Source organism: Colius striatus, chromosome 17 (assembly GCF_028858725.1).
Source record: "Colius striatus isolate bColStr4 chromosome 17, bColStr4.1.hap1, whole genome shotgun sequence".
NCBI lineage: Eukaryota > Metazoa > Chordata > Aves > Coliiformes > Coliidae > Colius > Colius striatus.
In genome coordinates this window covers 15,855,229-15,875,584 of record NC_084775.1, presented here as the reverse complement: position 1 = coordinate 15,875,584, position 20,356 = coordinate 15,855,229, and the positions used below count along the sequence as shown (strand labels likewise).

General features: G+C 46.0%; 1 protein-coding gene across 1 annotated transcript in view; it reads right to left on the bottom strand.

Annotated features, from left to right (window-relative positions):
- GRK3 (G protein-coupled receptor kinase 3) overlaps positions 1–20,356 on the bottom strand; it is a 68,105-nt gene that overhangs the window by 21,838 nt on the left and 25,911 nt on the right. Inside the window, exons 3-9 of the mRNA XM_062009848.1 lie at positions 12,722–12,795; positions 9,426–9,527; positions 8,329–8,403; positions 7,006–7,067; positions 5,916–5,967; positions 5,172–5,263; positions 2,349–2,448 (exon numbers count right to left, since the gene is read on the bottom strand). Coding sequence (XP_061865832.1) covers positions 2,349–2,448; positions 5,172–5,263; positions 5,916–5,967; positions 7,006–7,067; positions 8,329–8,403; positions 9,426–9,527; positions 12,722–12,795 — 557 coding nt within the window. The remainder of the gene's footprint in view (positions 1–2,348; positions 2,449–5,171; positions 5,264–5,915; positions 5,968–7,005; positions 7,068–8,328; positions 8,404–9,425; positions 9,528–12,721; positions 12,796–20,356) is intronic.

The following is a 20,356-nucleotide window of genomic DNA, read 5'->3' as shown; positions in this document are numbered from 1 at the left end:
CCGGGCAGCGCACAAGCCTGTCGTTGGGGAAGGCACGTGCCACTCAAACCTCACAGCTTACACTCAGCAATGAAATTATCCTACTCTGTCATTTCCAAACCTGCACATTCAAACCCTCCAGCACGTCCTGCACCAGCAGGCAGACCTAACCTAAACAGGCAGCATTCTGCACACAATCCCTCTTTTCAAACTCTGTTTCAAATGAGCTGATAATGCTGAGTGGAAAAAACCCAAACGGTGTGTCTTGCTCCTCTGTTGCTAGATGACAAGCTATGAGCTGTCATAGAAGAAAACAAGCTCCACCATTAGCAGCCTCGTGAACCATTTTGGTTTTGCATGGTTAAGACATGAAAATTTACGTTCAGCACTGGAGCAAGAAGACCACAAATTATAGTTAATAAAACAATTAGTACTAATTTGCCTCAACTTCTTGTCTCATCTCTGCTACAGAACTTCACCCCACTGACTCTCAAGACTCCTGATGCTCCTGGACAAGCCACAGCTTATCTTTGGCAAAAATAGTTGACTTGATGAACAAGTCTAACCAATAAATCCCAATTCTTCATTTCACAGGTAAAAGAACAAAGAAACACTCTCCAATCCTTTGTCCATCTTTGTGCTCAAGCCAAATGTGAATGTAAGTCTGTGGTGAGGTAATTCCCTGACTTTTCACTTCTCTCAAAGGCGGAGGCAGGGGGAGTTTCCAGTGAAAAGCCCAAGAAGAAACACCTTGCCCTTCCTTTGCAGCTTTGCAAGGAGAAAGAAGTTCATCCTTGTGCTGACACCCTGACGCATGGCTTCCGTAGCTTCTGCTGGAGGATTTGCCTTATTAGGATGTTTCTAACAGCAGAGGAAAATGATCTGATGGATAGCAAGAAAAGTTCAAAAGCTCATCTTCCAGGGACAAAAGTGCAGTCAGGTCTCTTCCTGTCAGTCTGCACAAGGGAGCACCTCACATGCCTATGAGGAGGCTGAGCAGTACCAAGGCTTCTCCGACTCACCATGCTTTCACTCATTGACAAAGGGGCCTTGTTCAGTTATCACAGTTCTGTATTTACATGGAAGCCCTGAAGAAAAGCATGTCTCCATTTGTGAAGTTTGCAGAGGACAAGGGCCACCACAGCATGGGCAGTTCTGCTGCTGCTGAGCCTACAAGCAATGGAGGACAAAGTCCCAGCCCACCTGCAGGTGGGAGACAGCCCACCTTGAAGTCCAAGCAGACTGATGGGTTCTCTGAACAGAAGACAGGAAGGATGCAGTGTCTGAACTTGAAAGAGCATCACAAGTGACATTTTAAATAAATAAATCACTTGGGTGATGCAGAACCAAAGCCACAATTTACCTAATCTCTCCAAGTCATGGATCTCAGAGCACAGCAGAGTATTTGCACTCTGCCATCTCGTAGCCAAAGCAGCGACCCTCCTGTCCTGCCAAGAACCAAATCACACCCAACTCCTTCTCAAGCTTTAACTGCACTGGGAAAGGGGGATGTGTTTACACTGAGCTGCAAACAGAATGTTTCATCCATACCCCACAACAATCAGGAGGAAAATGGACCTTTTTACCAGCATCACACGTAACCATGGTGATCTGAGCCAGTTTCAAGTTTTGTTTAACAAGGACAGTGTACCAAGAAGGCTCTGGCACCTCTAAGCCAGCTCAGAAGTTGTCTGAGCACAGCTTACTGCGGTCATCACCAAACCTTCCCTCTGCAGCTAACCAGACATGGTCTGCTGAAACCAATAGCAGCCAGATTGCTTTGTATGCACATCAGTGATAGTCCTAAATAGAGCTGTGATGGGCAGACTTGCTTGGTGCACCTCAATAGGCACTCAAAGTACATCCAAACCAACAAGGGAAAAGCACACAAGCTAGTATCACAGGAAAGAGAGGACAAACAGGTAACCAAAGCTTCTCCCTGAACTAGCACCTTACATTCCACAGAAGCACCACTTAACCACAGCAGAAAAGGCAATTTTTTACCAGGCAGACAATATGTCCTGGAAAAGTCTCCAATATAAACACCCAAAAAAGGAATATTTAAAAAATGGGGAGAGGGAGAGAGAAAGGAAAGGGAGGAGTAACAGAGAATAAGCTCCCTAAGAAACAGGAACCTCCTCAAGCCTCTTTAGCTGACACGTTTGGTTTTGAAAACACCCAAACTGAAAAGCAAGCTTGGCTTCCCATTCTTATTTCAGACACACAGCCAGAATCAGGGCAAAGGTTCCAGGGGAAGGCCACCTTCTGTATACCATGCAACCAAAGTGATGGACTATGTATGACATGTAACACATTTTATATTACATGCAAAACAAACAAAAGAAGAATAACAAATGAAAGATACTTACTCCTGTGCTGACAAGAGACAGCATAATTCTTTCATTTAAGGCTAATGTTTCTCCTTGCTTCATCTTGATTCTCTTCTTATCTAAACATTTCATTGCATACCTGAAAATATCAACTGTTCAGAAAAAGCACCAGAAAAAACATCCTCCTATAGTCAGTGTTGTTCAGTAGCAGCTGTGCCAAGCGTGTGTACAGCATCCTGCAAGCAAGCTCTGCAGAAGGGGCTAAAAACATCATTACACGGCTAAACAAAACCTCACAGAATTAAAACATTTCCAGCAGAAGCCTCCTCAGAGGCTTTAACACACAATCCTGTGTCCAAACTACCAGAGTGAGGCAGGAATTACATATCAGATGTCACTTTTCAGTATCTGCAAGCAAGGATCTGCAGCTTGAGTTAAATAACAGAGATTCTATGAAGTTTCCATCTAATTCTCACAGTTTCAACCCTACCAGGGAAGCAACATCTTGAACATATGCTAGGGCTTTGTTCAGGGCTTTTTTTGAAGCTTTCTTTCTCCTCAAAGGTCAGACACACCCAGGAAAGCTGTTTGCATCTTCTGCCATCTGCATTACACAAATTAATACAATTTTGCTCAAAAAAGAGTGTTACCCTAACAACCACCAGACAAGAGTAGGATATAGCATAGGCTGGATGTTTTTTCCAGGCACGAGGCGAGGCTACAATTAGCAAACAACCGAGAAGGACACGTGTCTTCCTCCACGGAAGATTTCCAGACACGGGCAGCCATGGGAGTTCTGGACCCCTGGCTTTAAAATCTGCTCAGGAGAACACCACGTTGCAGCACTGCATCAGCAGTGCTCATCAACTGCCTACACTGGGACAGCTCTCTGCACAAACAGGGCCTCGGATCACCTTCCCTTTGCACTCCCTAAACCAGCCACGTCACCCCTCGCCATGCATGTGTTGTCAGTGGGGGAAGAGTGAGCGTGAACTTACTGGAATTTCAAGTTTCCAAAACAAGGGACATATTCACAGCACGTGCTGGTGCTGAGGAGTCTGCAGACAATGACTATAAATAGCATTTCCCACGCTACCCTCTGTTTTGTGCTTTGACATCACTGATCGAAGTGAATGGCTGGGGCCATTTCAGGCTGATCAAAAGCCAGGATCTCACTCTTCTAATGAGCTGTGTGCTCAAAAAAGCACTGCTATCCCCGTCCTTTGGGCTGCTTCCTGCATGGGACTTCTCCCTCCTATTTAGTGTCCTTGAAGGAGGTGATGTGAAAGAAGCCTCAGGTGTGTCTTGGTGGGTTAGTGAAACACCGATGGCATTTACCTTAGAGGGGTGGCTTCCCAAGCTCCTTGCAGGCAGTAAGTGCAGCAGAGGCAGCCATCTAGAGTGGACGGGATCTGGATTAGGGATGGGTAAACAGGTTTGGATTAAGAAAGAACTAAACCAAACCTCTACCCAGAAACTGCACCTAATCTACAGGCTTGCTTCCAATTTGAAAATGGCTGTTTTTCCCACATTGCACTTCCCTTTCCTCTACTGGTATCTGATAAAAGCTCTCCTTTGCTTCACTTGCTACTCCCAAGGTTTGTTCACCTCCTGCCTGAGCAAAGCTCAGACGTGGGAATCAGTGGGGATCTGAGAACCCTCTCTTCAGGGTGGGCTCCTGCTTAGTATGGCTCCAGCTAAACAAAATGTTTGTTTTTGTACATGGACAAATTAATGACTTGTACATGGACAAAAAAAACCACTGAAGCAAGAATAAAGGCAGTATTGTTAGTAATAGAAGTAATATAAATACTGGGAAGATAAAACATCACAGCAATATTAGCATGTCTTCCACTTGTTAATAGCTCAGAAGTTTATTATCATCCAGGGTGCCAAGCACACACAACTGCCAGCGAAGCCAGCTGTAACCACAGAGACTTGGCACTTCAAACATGCCATGCTTGTTCAGAAGAGAGATGTTTAAGGATGGTTCCTGGAGTAAAATTGTGAGGAGAGAAGCAAGATGAAAAAGGTAGGGTGGGGTGTAACTAACTCACTAACTAAATAAATCAATGGAAAGATACTGAGAACAATTTGTTAAATCAGTGCCCAGATGTTCAAAATAGAACACAAGGGGAGAGCTAAGCCTAGGAATTGGAATCCAGTGATGGAGGGAAGTGTGTGAATGTAAGAGCAGAAAGTGAGAAACCCCCCCCCAGAAGGCTGGTCCTGGAGTAACCCCTGAGAGCTCAACACTGGCATTCTGTTCCTCCAAACAAAAGCAAGGATCACTGCAGGGAAACATGCTCATCAGGGCAGAAACACCTGCAGCAACACGAACATCATCTTCAGAATCTCTGCCCAGGCACCACGCTGCAGGCTGAGCATCACTGAGGTCACATCCCTGTGCCATGGCCAGCCCTGTGTCAGCACCAGCTACGAGACGCTTCGTCGCAGGCAGAGACCTTGAGCAGAGCCCCACCTCCCACAGCCACGGGGCTTCCAGCAGAACGTCGTGCTGTGCTCTCAGGCTCTGAGCCAGGAAATCATTTAAGCACATACTTAATTTTAAACACATGTGCAGTCTCCATTAATTTTGACAAGACCATTTAAATGAAGGATGTGCTTAAGAACTCTGCTAGACTGCAGCCCCACTGCATGGCACGGAACAGGATACAATATCAAACTAAGCTGAAAGATGATCCAGAAGCCAGAACCTCTTGGGATGAAATTTAATTACCAAGAACTATACACTGATGTGACACTGCTTTCCAGTGATTTTGTAAGACATGGCTGGAAGGATTTCCTTACTAGTTCAGAGTTTACAATTGCCTCTAAAACAAAGTGTCTGTATATACTCACATTTTTCCAGTGTCTGCTTTTCTGCAGCCGTACACTTCCCCAAATCCTCCTCTTCCTATTATTCTATGTACACTAAAATCATTCATGGTCAGCTGCAAATGTAAGAAAAGAAGCAAAACAAAACCAGACTTTACTTTTCAGCACTAAAACACTTACTGTTAAAGCATCTCAGTTATCTATGAGTGTGTCAGGACACTGAACCGCTGTAACTCACACAGCATTTATTGTTTTGGAAAAGGAGCCCCTTACTGTTTAGTTTTCAGTGCACTTGCAAGCACTAGAGTCTGAAGTACAAACAAGACGAATGGCAGTGTTGCTGCCAAAGACTAACAGTCCCATTCACATGGCTCTCTGCAGAGAGGAGGGCTGCTCCTGCAGACAGAGCTGGGCCCAGCAGCACTGAGGGACAGAGGCAGGGGCCAAGGTAAGGGACAGCAGGGCCAAGGGGAGAACTGTAGTGGGGAAAAGGGCACAGAGGGTGTCTGGGGATGATCAAGAGCAGCAAATCTGCTGGCAGCTCAGTTTCTTTGGTCTGTTGTGAAAATGAAAAAGCTGTTCACTCCAGACAGGCAGAAGGGTCGTCCAGAAGGGAATGGTGAGGACTGTGAGTCTAAGAATAGAAAAGCAGATCAGCAAGATCCACCATACTCCTTCCTGAGGCCTCTTCGGAAGCAGCATTCCAAACTGACCATTCCCTTTTCTGTATCACCCTTTGACAACATAAATAAACCTGTAAGTACTTACATGAATATTTAGTTCTACGTTTTTCCATTGACAGAATCTAGTAAACTTGTCACTGTAGGAAAAAAGGGGAAAAGGTCTGAGACTGCTGGGTAAAGTACTGCAGGGAACATCCAGGCTCATTTCTCAAACACAGTTTGCACTAGGGCTTGTTGTGATATTTAGTAAATTGCAGCCTTCCTTTCAAACAACTGCAAGCTCACTCCCACCAAGAACAACCACCACCAGGCAGGGCACACTTAATATTTTACATCCTGATAAGAGAAAGATACCAGGTAACCTCATCCTTCTAATTGCAAGTCCTCACACCTCCTTCTGATGCTTTTTATTCCTTAAAAAGACTGAGTTTGCAACTCACAAGCATTTAAGTTACATAAAGAGAAAGACAATTGTAAGAAAACAGAAGCAGCAGCTCAATTTATGTTAATGAGCCTCCATATACCCCAAGGAACATTTTAAACTCATTTTATCTCAAAATAGGAAAAACTTCAATAATGCTGTGAGCTGTTGCCAAAAAAACAGTTTCTCATTTCTACATAAATAATTAAGTATTTATTTTCAGAGTTCAGAAATGATGGCTCTATGGAGGCATTTTTACAGCTACCTCAGTTTGAGAGCAGACCACCACCGTGCCATTTCACACAGTGTTTGGCCGTCGCTGCTCATAGCCACGCTGCACAGACTCTGCTCTGAGAGCAGCTCCACTCCAGTTAAGAGGGCTGCTCAGCTGAACTGGGTCTATGCCTTGGATTTGTTACTAGACCTTTTCTGCTTCATTGTGAGGTGCCCAGGCACAAGCCAGAATGACTGTGTCACTCACAAGAACAGAGCTCTGTGCTTTAAACCTTGATAATCAAACTGCAACCTGCTACATGGAGCAACGGTAAAATCTCTCATCCTTACAATTTCTTCAGTTATGGGTCCTCACATTAATGCCATACAACTGCCAGTCACTTGCAGAAGCCTGCTGATAACGCACTGCTAACTAATGATGTTCACAACATGTTTTCAAGCCCTTATTTTACATCAATACTGAAGTGACCTGGCTTTTTGCCACATTGGGTAGGAACTGCAGAGACTGTTGTGTTCATACCTTTCCATAAACTTTTGAAATATCTTTCCTCGGAGACTATCACAAATTTCTTCTATATATGGCTAAAAAGAGTTAAAAAACACAGTTAGTCTTTAAGCATACAACGAGCTGATGGTGCAACAGTACCCCTTACACAGGAATCACACTGGTCCTGTGCAACCACAGCATTTACTGTGGTTTGCTTGAGGTAAGGCTCAGTGAAGCATTTCGCTTTTGGAATCTGAGCAGGTGCCCTGATTCAAACAAAAAAATAGCTTCATGAGCTAGAAAACCTTACATGTTTGCTTTGGAGGGCCTGCATGGAACTCGTGCAAAGCCTCTGCGTGTAAAGGCACGCAGCCACCTCAGTCCCAACTCAATTAGCGCTGAGATGTAACTCAAGCAATGCAGTTATCAATTTGTCACTTCACCTAATGGCAACATTCAAAACAGTTCACTGAGCAGTAGGGAAAAAAAATCAGGCAGGGGCAATCGTCACATTTTTGCAACACATTAAAATACATAAGGACTTACAACAAAGACATTTAAGCTCACAAACACTCCCATGACTGACGAGGCTCAGTAGCTGCAAAACCACACTGGTTTAATTCACCTGGCTGTAACTGTTAGCACAGATCTGCACTGCTTGTATCAACGTGGATTAGAGCTGTAACAGCACATGGAATATTCCACTTCCCATTCCCTCGGTATTAAGTAAATAACAACACAAAAGACGTGTCATTTCACATACGAGCCAGGATAGCATCTATTTTCACAGCCAGGTGGTGGATATGCAAACCCCACACTTCCTTCAACAACTCAGAATTTGAGAAGGTTTGAAAAAGCACCACCATTTTAATGGTGCAGAGTCTCCTGTTTGGTAACTTTTGACTGGATCTCTTCTTGTGGAGAGCCAGAAAAACGTGTGAGATGGTACAAATGCTTCATTCCACACCATCATCAGTTAAGAATTAATATACCTTCAAAACTGCTTTCAAAGATTTAACATTACTCAAACCTTAAGGCAATCCTTGCACTGTGCAGTTCAGCTTATCCTGCTGGAAAGTGACTTACACTAAATCATTTTATGGCTTAAAACTACATAAATGTGAAAATGTTCTCTCCATACACCAAGGTACAGTTTGCTTTTGTAAATGTGCTTAAAGTATTTCAGACAAGAAATCTGTAACTTTTATTTGGCTTAGGAAAGCATTCCAGGATCACTATTACAGCAAAGAGCATGCTCCAGCACCATTTATCCTGTCTCCTAAAATAACACGCACAAAGCCACTTACTGTCAAATAAGTGAAGAAAAGGTGAACATTCAGACTGTCTTAACCTCACCTGAAAAAGGCTGGCTGGCACTTGTCTCTTGGCTAAATGTGTTTGTACGTGATCTACAGCTTGTTTTGAGAAGGGCTTTTGAAAAAGAAAAAGAAAGATTTCAAACAGTTGGAAACGTTGGCAGCTCCATTTCAGTTCCACAGCACTCTCCTGCTCCTCAACACAGGGAAAACACAGGTGCCTCAGAATGAAGGCAATCCAGCTCCCCCCAAGCGTGTTATTGTGACACACAGTTAAACAATGAAGTGGGAAGGTAGGAAAGGGGAAGATGAGGAGGAGGAAGGTGGAGATGATGGGGGCTGGATGATGCTCCTTTCACAAATTCATGAAACCCCCCCCACAGGGTCAGCTCCAGAGGCTGAAGCAGATACAGACTTTGTACCTCTGCTCAGCCGATGCATGCTGATCAAAAAACCGCTTCAACCCCTCCTCCAAAGAGCCATGCCACTCAGGCAAAACATGCTGCTAATGCTTCTTTACAATCAGAGCAAATGAACTGCTCAATACAGGTCACTGGGTCAAAACTTCAGCTAGAAAAAAACATTCCTACACCGACTTCAACAAAGCTGCATCCACCACCACACGGCCCCACACCTTTAACTGACCATACTGAGGCTAAAGGCACACTGTCTCTGGTGTGGTAGGAGAGACTGCTTTATGACCACATAATACATTTAAAAACCCAGCAATTTTTGGTATGATCAGTATTAAACAAGATCTCAGACTTTACACTGAGCTTCCAGAGACATCGAAGTTCAAACCTCAAACTGCCCTGCAGAGCCCTCAGCAGCTCACGGGGTTCTTGCTGGGGCGGGGGGCAGCTAGTGTATGTCTGTGTGTCCCAGGACACACACACAAACTGCACTCATTTTATCATATTTAAAAAAAAAGATTCAGTTTACAGAAATATATAAAACAGATAAATCAAGGATTTCCTCCAAATGGGAACCCACAGCGCTACAAGGACTTGTGGTAACCCTTCCCTCAGCAACAGCCTTAATCGTTCTCTGAACGAAATAGCAGTTGTTTTGAATTATCACTGCTGTTAAGCTACTCAGGCAAGGCAAAGAGCAGCGTGAAATGGGGAGGATACACACATGTGAGCAGGACAGCAGCTCCTTCATTATGTACGTGTCATAAATCTGCCGACTCCGGCTCAGACGCTCATCCTCGGAGTCCAGCTTCTCGTAGTCTTTTATCTGCCACACAAGAGAAAAGGAGCCATAAGAAGACACAAGACAGGCTGAAGTTTTATTTCACTTTGTTATTTTCTTAATTAAGACTTAAAGAAAAAACATCTGCAGTAATATCACAGCTACAGCTGACCTCAGATCTCCCTCCTGCCTTACATTTTGTTATGCAAGGGAACGGATTTGCTTGACATTACCACACAGCTTTGTCTTCTAAAATTTGGAAAGAACTAAGTGGAAGCATCACGTTTTCCTCCATCTCCTATTTGCCAGAGAGTGAATCCTTGCAGGAGAAGTCAGAAGCTGTCTGCATGAGGGGACTGGATCATGCAGAGGGAGTCAGATGAGCAAACATGGACAGCAGTGTTCCTGAAGGCTCTCTTTCCCTCTGCTCAGCTCCCAGAGAGCGCTGACCTCGCTCCTCACTCAAGAGCATTGACACCTTTCTCAGACTATTTCACTTGACCCTCAGGTCTACCCACAGCAGACCAACTCATGCCCTTTTGCAAGCTCCTAGGGTGAGCAGAAGAGCTGGAAGGCTGCACAGGCAGCACACGCCTCACCTAGCGCCAGCACTGAGCGTCCTGCTCCAGGGCAATCACAGCACCCCAGCACACATCTCCGAGCAAGAATGCAAAGCACGTTTAGAAACGTTCACACTGCTCAGCTACATGTTGAATTCAATCCTACAGGTGGCCACAAAGACAGTTTCACAACAGAGATCAGTCTTGTCCAGGTGTGATATCGGAGGTCAGGGTGGTACAGCTGAAGCAGCAGCAAGCCCCCATGGTTATTTACAGCACAAAACCTGATAACCAGCTCCAGAAACAAACAACCCTCACCAAGTGCTTGGGGAGAATTCAGGGCAAGTTCTTTCAGGACTGGCTGAATGCAACAAAACCATACAAGGCCCTTAGGGAAAAGCCTGAGCTCTCATTGCTGGCCCTTCTCAGCATCAGCCTGTGAGATCCCAGGGTCCAAATGAACCTGTGCGATTTGCTCTGGACCCTTGCACCGACTCCAGCAAACCAAAGCAGGTGGATATCATTGTGCCTGTATGAGAAGGAAGAAGCCATATCAGGGCAGGCTGTACTTTCAGCCTGCAGAACAAACCCTGAACAAATAATGTACCAGAGCATCTCCTTCAGAGGCAGGACGCACCGATAAGGGACAAAAAGCACATCTGCACTGTTCCTGGCAGCCACAGCCTCCTAGCCAGAGCAGCACCAGGCAGGGCTAACAGGCAGCACGTGGCTGAAGACTTCTGAAAGGTTCTTTAGAAACGTGGTTTGGCTCTGTTTCACAAGACATCTCTTTTTTCCCCTCCATTCAGAGGCTGCTCCTTTTACAGGATGAGCTGTACTCCACAGCTCTTGAGCAGGTCTCCACGTGACAAACTGGGCCCAACCTATCTTTGAAGATGGAACACTGTAATTAAACTCAATATGTTTTTATAGTCCTGTGGGCCTCCTGTTTGCTGACTACGATAAGGTAACAGTTCCCCCACCATTTGCCATCTGCGACTACATCTCCCTCGGTACCGATTTATAATTACAACGACTCAAAACATCTCTGGCAAATAAACATTTTCTAATTAATGCAACGGCACAAAATAATCAGAAGTACAGGAGAAAGCCTGATGCACCCCATACTGCCTTACAGCCTCCTGCCCTTCAATATTGGTGGTTTTACACCCTCAAACCTCCACGCCCAAAGCACAGGGCTCTCTGCAACAGTCCTCCCTGGCCACGCTGGCACCGGCTCGGTGTCTCTCCCACCTGCTCTTACAGTAGGCTTTTTAACCCAAGTGCCTTTGTTTGGCAAAGGTTTGGAGAAAAGGACAGGAGGTGACAAAGTCCCCCTGAGTGAGCTTTTCCTGGGCAGCCCAGCAGGAGAAGGTTCTCCCAAACTGCAGCCTGAGGCCTTGCACCGTCATGCGACGTCTCTCCCAGGGTCACGTTTCACAGACATGTGCACAAGGTAGTTGTATGTGTTTATTAAATAGATTATTACTGTACCATGCCAATAAAATACAGTGCTAGGCAGAGCTAAGGCTGTCACTGTTTATAAACATAACCTGTCCCCACAGTCTGCTCCCTGTGGCTCCTGAGCCAGAGATAACAGGCTGTGTCATGATCTATTCCAGTGCTTCCCTGGGAAACTTGTCCTCACCCCAGGAACAGTGTCTGACAAAGTACCTTTTCAGAAGTTGAAATCAGGATGCATTAGTTTTCAAGCACCTAGAAGCTCTTTTTCCCTTTTTTTCCCCCTTTTTCTTTCTTTTTCCCCCCTGAAACCGCTCTGGATGAATCACTCACGCAGTTAAACGCCTCATCGTGACTTCAGCTGCAGCAATACGAAATCCCTGGAGTACAGAGTCCTTCTGCATCAAGTGATTTTTAATGTAGCAACGTACTCAAATTATTCTACATGTAATGAATGCAGTAAGTAATCAAATATATTAAAAAAGAGAAGCTTCTGAATCCGGTGTGTCACAGAAGAAAACACGATGAACCTCTCTTTAAATACCTTTAATGGGATTTTTTGAAGAGTACATGACAAAGCATTTGAATTCTTTTTAGGCAACACTTTGCTAATAACCTAAAAATACAATTTCAAATCGTTTCAGAGATAAAGAGGCAGCTAAAAATATCTTGCTAAACAATCTGCTACAACATGCCTTTTTGATTACTTATGACAGTGATAACTCCAGCACACAACAAGATGGAAAAGATAGAAAAAGATTCTTCTTTATTGACAGCCAGCATCTAATTTGAGAGGGGGAACTGTATATTGCTAAAGATTTATCTCCAAACTGATAACCAGCTCGGCTGATTTTGTGTTGTTAGCCCACTAGGCAAGAAAAAATGTACATCACCAGCTTAAGAGTAATCCAGACAAAAGGTTATCTGAGGCAGCCTCTCGAATGAATCCTGCGCCACACAGGCTGCCTGTGCGAGCACGTGTGCGTGTTTCAACTGAAACCAGCACCTATGAGAGGATTAACTACAGCTTTATATTTAGAGTGTCACAGATGCAACACGGAATGAATGGAGCAACGAGCCTCACGGCAGCTCCGGAGCAGCCTCTGCCAAAGCAGCGATGGCTTCCCCTTCCCGCCAGGCATCCCCTGCCCCAGGACTGGGGGCAAAGCCAGCCCTCCTCAGCCCTGCTGCCCCAAAGCTCCACCAACAGCCGCTTACCTCTTCATAAAACTTGAGCTGAGGGACAGCTTCATCGATCTCATTCATGCAGTAGTCTTTAAAAAGCAAAAAACCTGCAAGGGAAGTAAAAATAGAGCAATTCAGAGAAAATGAAGTATCATTGCTACAGTAACTTGTAACAGAGGAGACACAAGACCACTGAGGTAACACCATGGACTGTCCATCCCTTATTGCCAAGGCTCAGCAACCGCTGATGACTGAGCAGCTCCAGGGCACCCAGAGGAGCAGCGTACACCTCACTCCCCTGCAGGTACATTGAGCCTGTTCCAGTTCCCAGCCGCTGAGACTCTTCTGGGATGTTTGCATCAAGCACTGCAGTACCCCTCTGCACGGACCAGAGCTTGTTTCTTCATGCAGAGTACAGAGCTAGATACTATTCACCTTTTGGTTTGTTTGAAATGGATTAACCTACATTTATTGACCAAAAGTATCCTCTTCTGCATTCTGAATTAGAATTACTGGTTAATGTTGCCTCTAATAGGTTTTATAGCACAGTAAATTACATCAGGATCTTTATAGTTCCTTTCCAAGTAATTTAAAGCATGACCTCTACAGCTTGCTGATGAGTGTTATCAACATTTGAGCACAGCTACCAGCTTCCCCTCCTGGCAGTACTGTCTTTGCAATCCCCTGAGCTGCTACCTGCTGCCTTTTTACTTTACACAGAAAAAACACGGAACCATTTAGGTTGGAAAAGACCTCTGAGATCACCGAGTGCAACTGTACCCCGGGTACCTCTTGTCACAGCTCACTGCCTAGGTTGTCTGCAAAGCCCTCTGAGCTGCAGAGGAACGTGCTTTCAGTTCAGGGCACTAGGCAATGTTTCCTTATTTAGAGTTACTGTGTACTTAAAATCACACTCAACTTTTTCTTCAGGGTAAGACCACAAGAGCATAAACTCAAATAACCAAGCAAAGGGCAGGACCTGCTCCATCCCAGCCCCTCGCTCAACTCCTCTCCCAGCAGGGCAGCACATCGACACACACAACACTCCTTTTCAACTTACCAAAAACATGGGTACAGACACGAGAGACCCCTTTAAAAATCATTATTACCATGCAACTGGAATTGGAACTTAGAGCAAAACGCTGTTACCATGAAAGCAGCACATCCCTATGCTCAACTAAGAAATAATACAACCACCCATGGCGTGTCCTGTTTGCCAGGGCATTGTGTCTTTAAAGAAATGCAAAACCCACCTCGTGCCACACACTCATTTCACTGTACTGTGCACAGTAGAGCCTTTAACTGCCAGTTATGAACATCACATCCCTTCAGCTCACTATCATTTTATCAAAGACCTAAACAAGAAAAAAGCCCAACGACTCAGAAGCAAAGCCACCAGTCCCAGCAGACAGTGACGCTTATCAGGCAACAACAGCTTTCATTTATGTCTAATGAAAACATTTATCAGCGCCTTGGTAGCCCCTCTAGCTATAGCTGGATCCCAAATCACATTTCCCATTGGAAAAGCTTGCTTTCCTGGGGTCCTCTGGATTTATTTGGTCACAACAGAATACCAGAAAAGGGATTATGAGCAGACAACTCCTGAACGTCACTTGACTCGTTCAGCCGATTAGGGTGATATCTGGGAGATTATACAAGCTGGGGTCTGTTCTCTAAATAAGGACACAAATCTAATTAAGAGATTCTCTGATGAGATTGTCCAAACTTTCCAATTCTCCTCAACAAAAAGAATCATCCTTGAAATATTTTAATAAACACATGTGCTCTTTTTAAAGGCAACCAACCAACCCCAACTTTTCCTTAAAAGCAATTTGCAATTAGAGTGCTTTTTCCCCCCTTTCTCTTCTTTTTCAAGGACTCATCTTAGTTCCTGTTTTACTGGAAATAGTCTTATTAAGCTGTTTTCCCTCTCTGCAGAGGAGACAGGAGGGAGGCACTGGAGCAGCCCCAGGGATCCCCATCCCTCAAGGGAAGGGCAAAGCTCCCGCTCAGCCACCCAGCCAAGAGTCACCTGCCATGCAGGGGACACAAGTGCCTTCTCCCAGCAGGCAAGTCACAAAGCATCCCCACTGCTGCCAAACCCACCTAACCCCAGAGACTGAGGAGCTGCCCTTTGGGGAGCACACCTTCCCACATTCTTCTGAGCAGCAAACGTGGCACAAACCTGGTTGGAAGGACAAAACCTGCCACTGACAGAACTGAAGGTAATTCATTAACTCCTGTTTTACACGTAACCCAAACAGCAGCAGCAAAATAATGCTGAATTGACTGAACTTTTATTTGGACAATGAACCAAAGAAGATTACAGTTGTGTAATTAAGAGACTAAAGAGTGGCACAGACAGCAATGAATGCAGTGAAAGAAAAATCCCTGGCGTGGGCCCAGCTACTGGCTGTTGACCAAAAAAACCCACAGACAAAAAAACCACCCTCACAAAGACAACTGTGGGAGGAGTGTGAAAATATACCAACACAAGTCCTCAACAATGCCATGCCAAACATTTCAGCCTTGTTTAGTATTTTCCAAACTTTTAAATGTGATTATGGCAGAGAAAGAAAAGGTTCCCAGGAGCTGGGAACGGGGACAACAGCAGCTCCCGCTGCGCAGCCTGCGTCTCCCCAAGCCTCTGCTCTGAACTGCGCTGCTGTGCACCAACCCACAGGCATCCAAAACAGCAACCTCCAAACTTCTATACATAGTTAATACAGTCAGAGTAAGTTACAGCCCTATGAATCAATACTGAGAAAACGCTGTTGGTCAGGTTCCAGTGAGGATGAGCAGTTACTACAGCAGCATTTTAAACCCTGGGGCTGTTTTGCCTAGAAAAGAGAAGGCTGAGGTGGGATCTCGTTAACAAGTACCTAAAGGGTGGGTGTCAGGAGGATGGGGGGGACACTTTTTTCCATTGTCTCTAGTAACAGGATGAGGGGAAACAGGCACAAGCTGGAACACAGCAAGTGCCACTGGCACAGGAGGAGAAAGTGCTTTGGTGCTGAGGTGAGGGAGCCCTGGCCCAGGCTGCCCAGGGAGGGTGTGGAGGCTCCTTCTCGGGAGGTTTCAAAACCCACCTGGACATGTTCCTGTGCCCCTTGACCAAGGGGAACCTGCTTGAGCAGGGGCAGGGGCTGGAGCAGCTCTGGAGCTCCCTTCCAACCTCACCATGGTGGGATTTTACCACTCTTTGAAAACGTAGGATTAAAAACCTAAATGGTTAAAAAATACTGCAGTAAAACACCCAACAGCACGAAACATCTCCAGGAAGTTACCAACACTGTAATTATTCACTAGCAGGACAACCGAGGTATTTGCAGTCCTGCTGTAACCAAAACTGTCCAGTGGCTCTTCCAGCCCCACAGCACCCGAAACTCTGCAGGGCAACGGGGAGAGGTCAGGGGAGATGTGGCATCTCCTCAGCCCCACGGTGGGTGCCGTGCACAGGGGCTGGTCCCAGCCCTCACTGGGGTCACAGAGGGGTTTGTTGCAGGAAGGGGTGACAGAAAAAACGGTGAAGATCTATTTTTTATTTGTCATTTATTTTTTTTTCCTTGTCATTTTTACAAGTTGTGAGAGAGAGTAAAAAAAGCCCAAACGCTTGGAAAGGTCAGCTGCATCCAAGAGGAACGTTACTCTAATGCTTGGGAATGTTTAATACGTAAATTAGAGCATCAGCTTTCACCAGCTATTCATGGTTGTCTTCTCAGGAAATAAAACCAAAGAAATGTTTTAAGAAATGTTTGATACCCATGAGGTTGACACAGAAACAGTAACTTCAGATTTGCTTTGAGGAACCTAGAGACAGGGAGCATTTACATCTGCATGCTAACATACACTGCAGGCATGCATGCAGGCTGTACAGCCATCAGAACGCCGGCATTTCCCCAGGCCCAGCTTCCCTTGACAGAACAGTTTCCAGCCTGATCTCTAAGCAGATCATCAGGCTTATGTACCGTAAGCTTTCCAAGCAACAGCTGAGAAAGCTGGAGACACGCACTGCTCTGCAAACACATCCCAGGCCACTTCATTCTACAAGTCCCACGGGACTGCCAGCACAGATCCAGACCTTACAGCCGGACCCGAGGGATGTCAGACACCGCCAGGTATCCGTCTCTGAGCGCGATGTGACGGTGCCTGAGCCGACGCCGAAACACCGTCTGGTGGCTTCAGCGCTGGAAAAATACTCGAGAGCTGCGAGCAGAGAGCCAGCTGCAGAATTCATCACTGCCTCTGCAGTGGCAGCGAACAAAGGAATCACTGGCGCCCGTGGGAGCTGCGCCAGCGGCCGCCGGCGAAGGGGTGAAGGGGGGCAGGGGCTGCAGCAGCCCCCTTCCCGTGCTGGGGAAACAAGTTGCCTCCCCACTACAGCACTTTGCAGGTGACTGGTGAGAACTGGATTCTTCCAGAGTTTCTAAGCATGCCCTGATGCTCAGCTAGTGCTGCTCTTAAAATTGTCAGCAACACAGACATCAGAGAGAAATTGGTGGGTGTCCAGCACAACCTTTTTCTTCATCAGGCTGAATCCAGGGAGGGATAAGCTGAGTGACACAGCTCCTTTTAATTAATTCACTCACATCTCAGGAAAACAGTGTCAACTCAGGTGTCTCCTCTGTCAAAATGACAGTGATGTCAGGCAGGACAACGCATCTGTCCTTGCCCTGCCTGCACAGTGCTGCTCTGCTGCCCGTGGCCGCGCTGGGAAGCAGCTGGAGAGAGCAAAGGGCAGCCACGGTGCCGGGAAGACAAGAGGTGTCCAGGAGAGCTTTCTTTCCAGAAATGATTGATCAGAGGCTGATGGTTAGGGACAAGGAATAAACAAGGATCTGGGGACTGTAAGAAACTCTTGCAGAGTCCGAAGGACAGAGATGTTAAGGAAAACTCTTTGGGGAAGCCAAGAAACAAAAGCAGTCTGCCAAGCAAAGAGAGCGGTTTCTAGTGACTTGTAGTTAATTCACCATAGATTTACAAGGAAGGAAAACAGAATCAGATTCTCCACTACCCACCCAAGAGTATTGCTCAGAAGGGTCTCAGAACAGGATCAGAAAGGATTAAGAAAAATTCAAGGCATTTCATGCATAAATGCTTCATTTAAGAGGCCCTGTTCCCCGATTTTGACCTTTTATGAATGACTGGCCTTAGACCATTAGCTCTTCTACAGCACAACTGCAGACACAGACACACTGCTCCTCCCTGTCCTGCGCCTGCAGCTTGTCTGACGGTGCAATCCACATCCCCAGGTAACAGCGTGCTTGAAATATTTCCACTGTCTTGAATCCAAACAAATCCCATTAGAACTTCATGTTCTCCAGGCTGGAAGCATTTGTTTCATCCCACTATGTTTCTCTTTTGACCCCCCATTGCATCAACAGATTCTGCACTTTCACTGCAGCACAAAGGAAATCTCCTCTTTTACTGATGTTCTTAGATTGAGTGAAAAATTACTAGCCAGGATCTGTAGCTCTCAGATAATAGCAAAACTAATTGACAGATGCAGCATTGAATAAGTGACAGTAGTTCTGAGAAGTTCAAGGAGAAGTGAGGAACAGCACAATCAGCACAGTTAACTACACGCAGGGAAACACGCCCGAGAGCAGAAAGCAGGAATTAAAGAAATGATAGCGTTAAGTATCAGCTACAAGGAACCAGCAATTATTTATGAAATAAAGATGCTGACAGCTTTTGCTTTAAAGATTCCTCCTTCTATACTATATAATTTTTGCAACAACCAGATCACTAGTTGTGAAGGGAAACGAAAAACATTTTTTAAAAGCTTTTTCTGGCATCACCAAAGCGATGGCTGATACCCAGAACACACACACGGGACTGAGAGGCAGCACCCAGCTCCAAGCCTCTTCTCTCCCAGGTTGTGGACAAGAATTTTTTTTTCCTGTTACCTTTTTCTGGGCAATCCTGTACAGTTAAATTTGCCAAGTGACATTAATTGCACTAACTCTAATGACAAAGGCAAAACGTATTTCAAGGAGGGATAAAGAAGACCTCTGAGGTTTGCAGCTCAGTCTTAACTGGATTCCCAGGACCAGGTAAGGATGGGGAGCTGGGGAGAGCAGCTCAGCACCAGTGGACTCAGGCCAGGGAGCTTGTACCTGTCATGCTCCTGCCCTGCTGTCTGTGTTAGCAGAGCAGGAGGCATCGCCCCAGCAGCGGGCTGGGAGCGCACTGCACTGCCCTGGCTCTGCCCAGCCGGCTGCTCCAGCCATGCTGCCAGGCAGCCCGAGGGGCAAGCACCAGCCCTCAGCCTTCCCCTGCTGTCTAAAGGTCACTCTGCGCTCCCAGTGCCCAGCCTGGGCTGTCACGGGAACAGCAATTAACCGAGAGCACGGGGTAATAAAAAAACAGCGAGGAGCACCACAATAAAACAAACCTTGGAGAAAAGCACTTACCTCATTCTAACTGGAATTTTATTAGTATCTGATTCAAATACCCTTTTAACAGGAGTAAATAAAACTCTTATTAAAGCAAACACAAGTGACGGGGTAAGATAGCAGAGCTAAAAATAGCCCAGATACAAGTATTCACAATGCCACTGGCTGAGAGGAAGCTGCATCCGCTTCCAGCAGACCTCACCGTGGCCCAGAGTGCTGATGTGCACTCTTTCCAGTGGGCAAAACAGCAGATCAGAAGACAAAGATGTCAAGCTGCTCCCAAATGCTGACCGTGCTGTGTGTAAATACGGAACAATGGCACACAAATGAGCAGTGACACCTGCACCAGAATCAGCCCAGGCCCATGCCCCGCCAGACAAAGCTTCAGCACAAGCTTCCCCGCATCAGGCTGCTCGGGAAGGGGCACTGGGGCTCTGCAAACCCTGCAGCACAGGATTCTTCCTCATTTAGGCAACTCCAAGGTGTCTGTCCTAAATCCCACCGAGACCTCTCCCATTCTTTCTTATTTGGCTGAATCTGGACAACAGCATAAAGGCAGCAGAGGAGCAGAACACGAGGGACACCTGCACACGGTGTCATCACAGCCCCCTCAGCCCCAGCGAAGCTCCCCCTGCAGAAAGCTCCCCTGTACAACAGGGAGGCAGCATCATGAACAGAGGATCTCGCTTGGCTCTTCTGCTGGATAACTACCATTCCTCCCACTGTGCTGTCTCCTTGTTTTACCCTCTTCAACCTTACAAAAACTGCAGTTTGAGCCACCTGCCATCGTTACAGGCTATCCCATCAAGTTCAAAACCTTGTTCCGTAAGGTGCACACTCCCAGTTGCCATAGCACAGGACAATTAAGACCACCTGAAAGCTCCAAAATTGAAAGAACCACCAGTTTCCCTGCTCAGGAACAAAGAGACTTGCTGTTCCCAGGTCCAACTCACCTGCACAGGAATCACAGCTTTGTCTAGGTCCAAAGCCACAGAAATCCTCACAGCCCAGAAGGCACCACAGATTTCACTACATGGCTTTCCTTTGATGAGCTATTTGTCAGTAACTTACTTTTCCTAATAGAATCTAAGGTGCATTCCCTTTTCATTAAAACAATGCATCACGCCCAATTAAAACACATCCCTGTGCAGAAAAAGCAGGGTAAAAGAACAAATTCTATTTTACAAGACAGGCCTCGCATACCATGGCAAGGAGCACAGAGCAACGTCCCCACAACAGAGGCAAACAGCTCAGAACCGTTCTGTAAGTT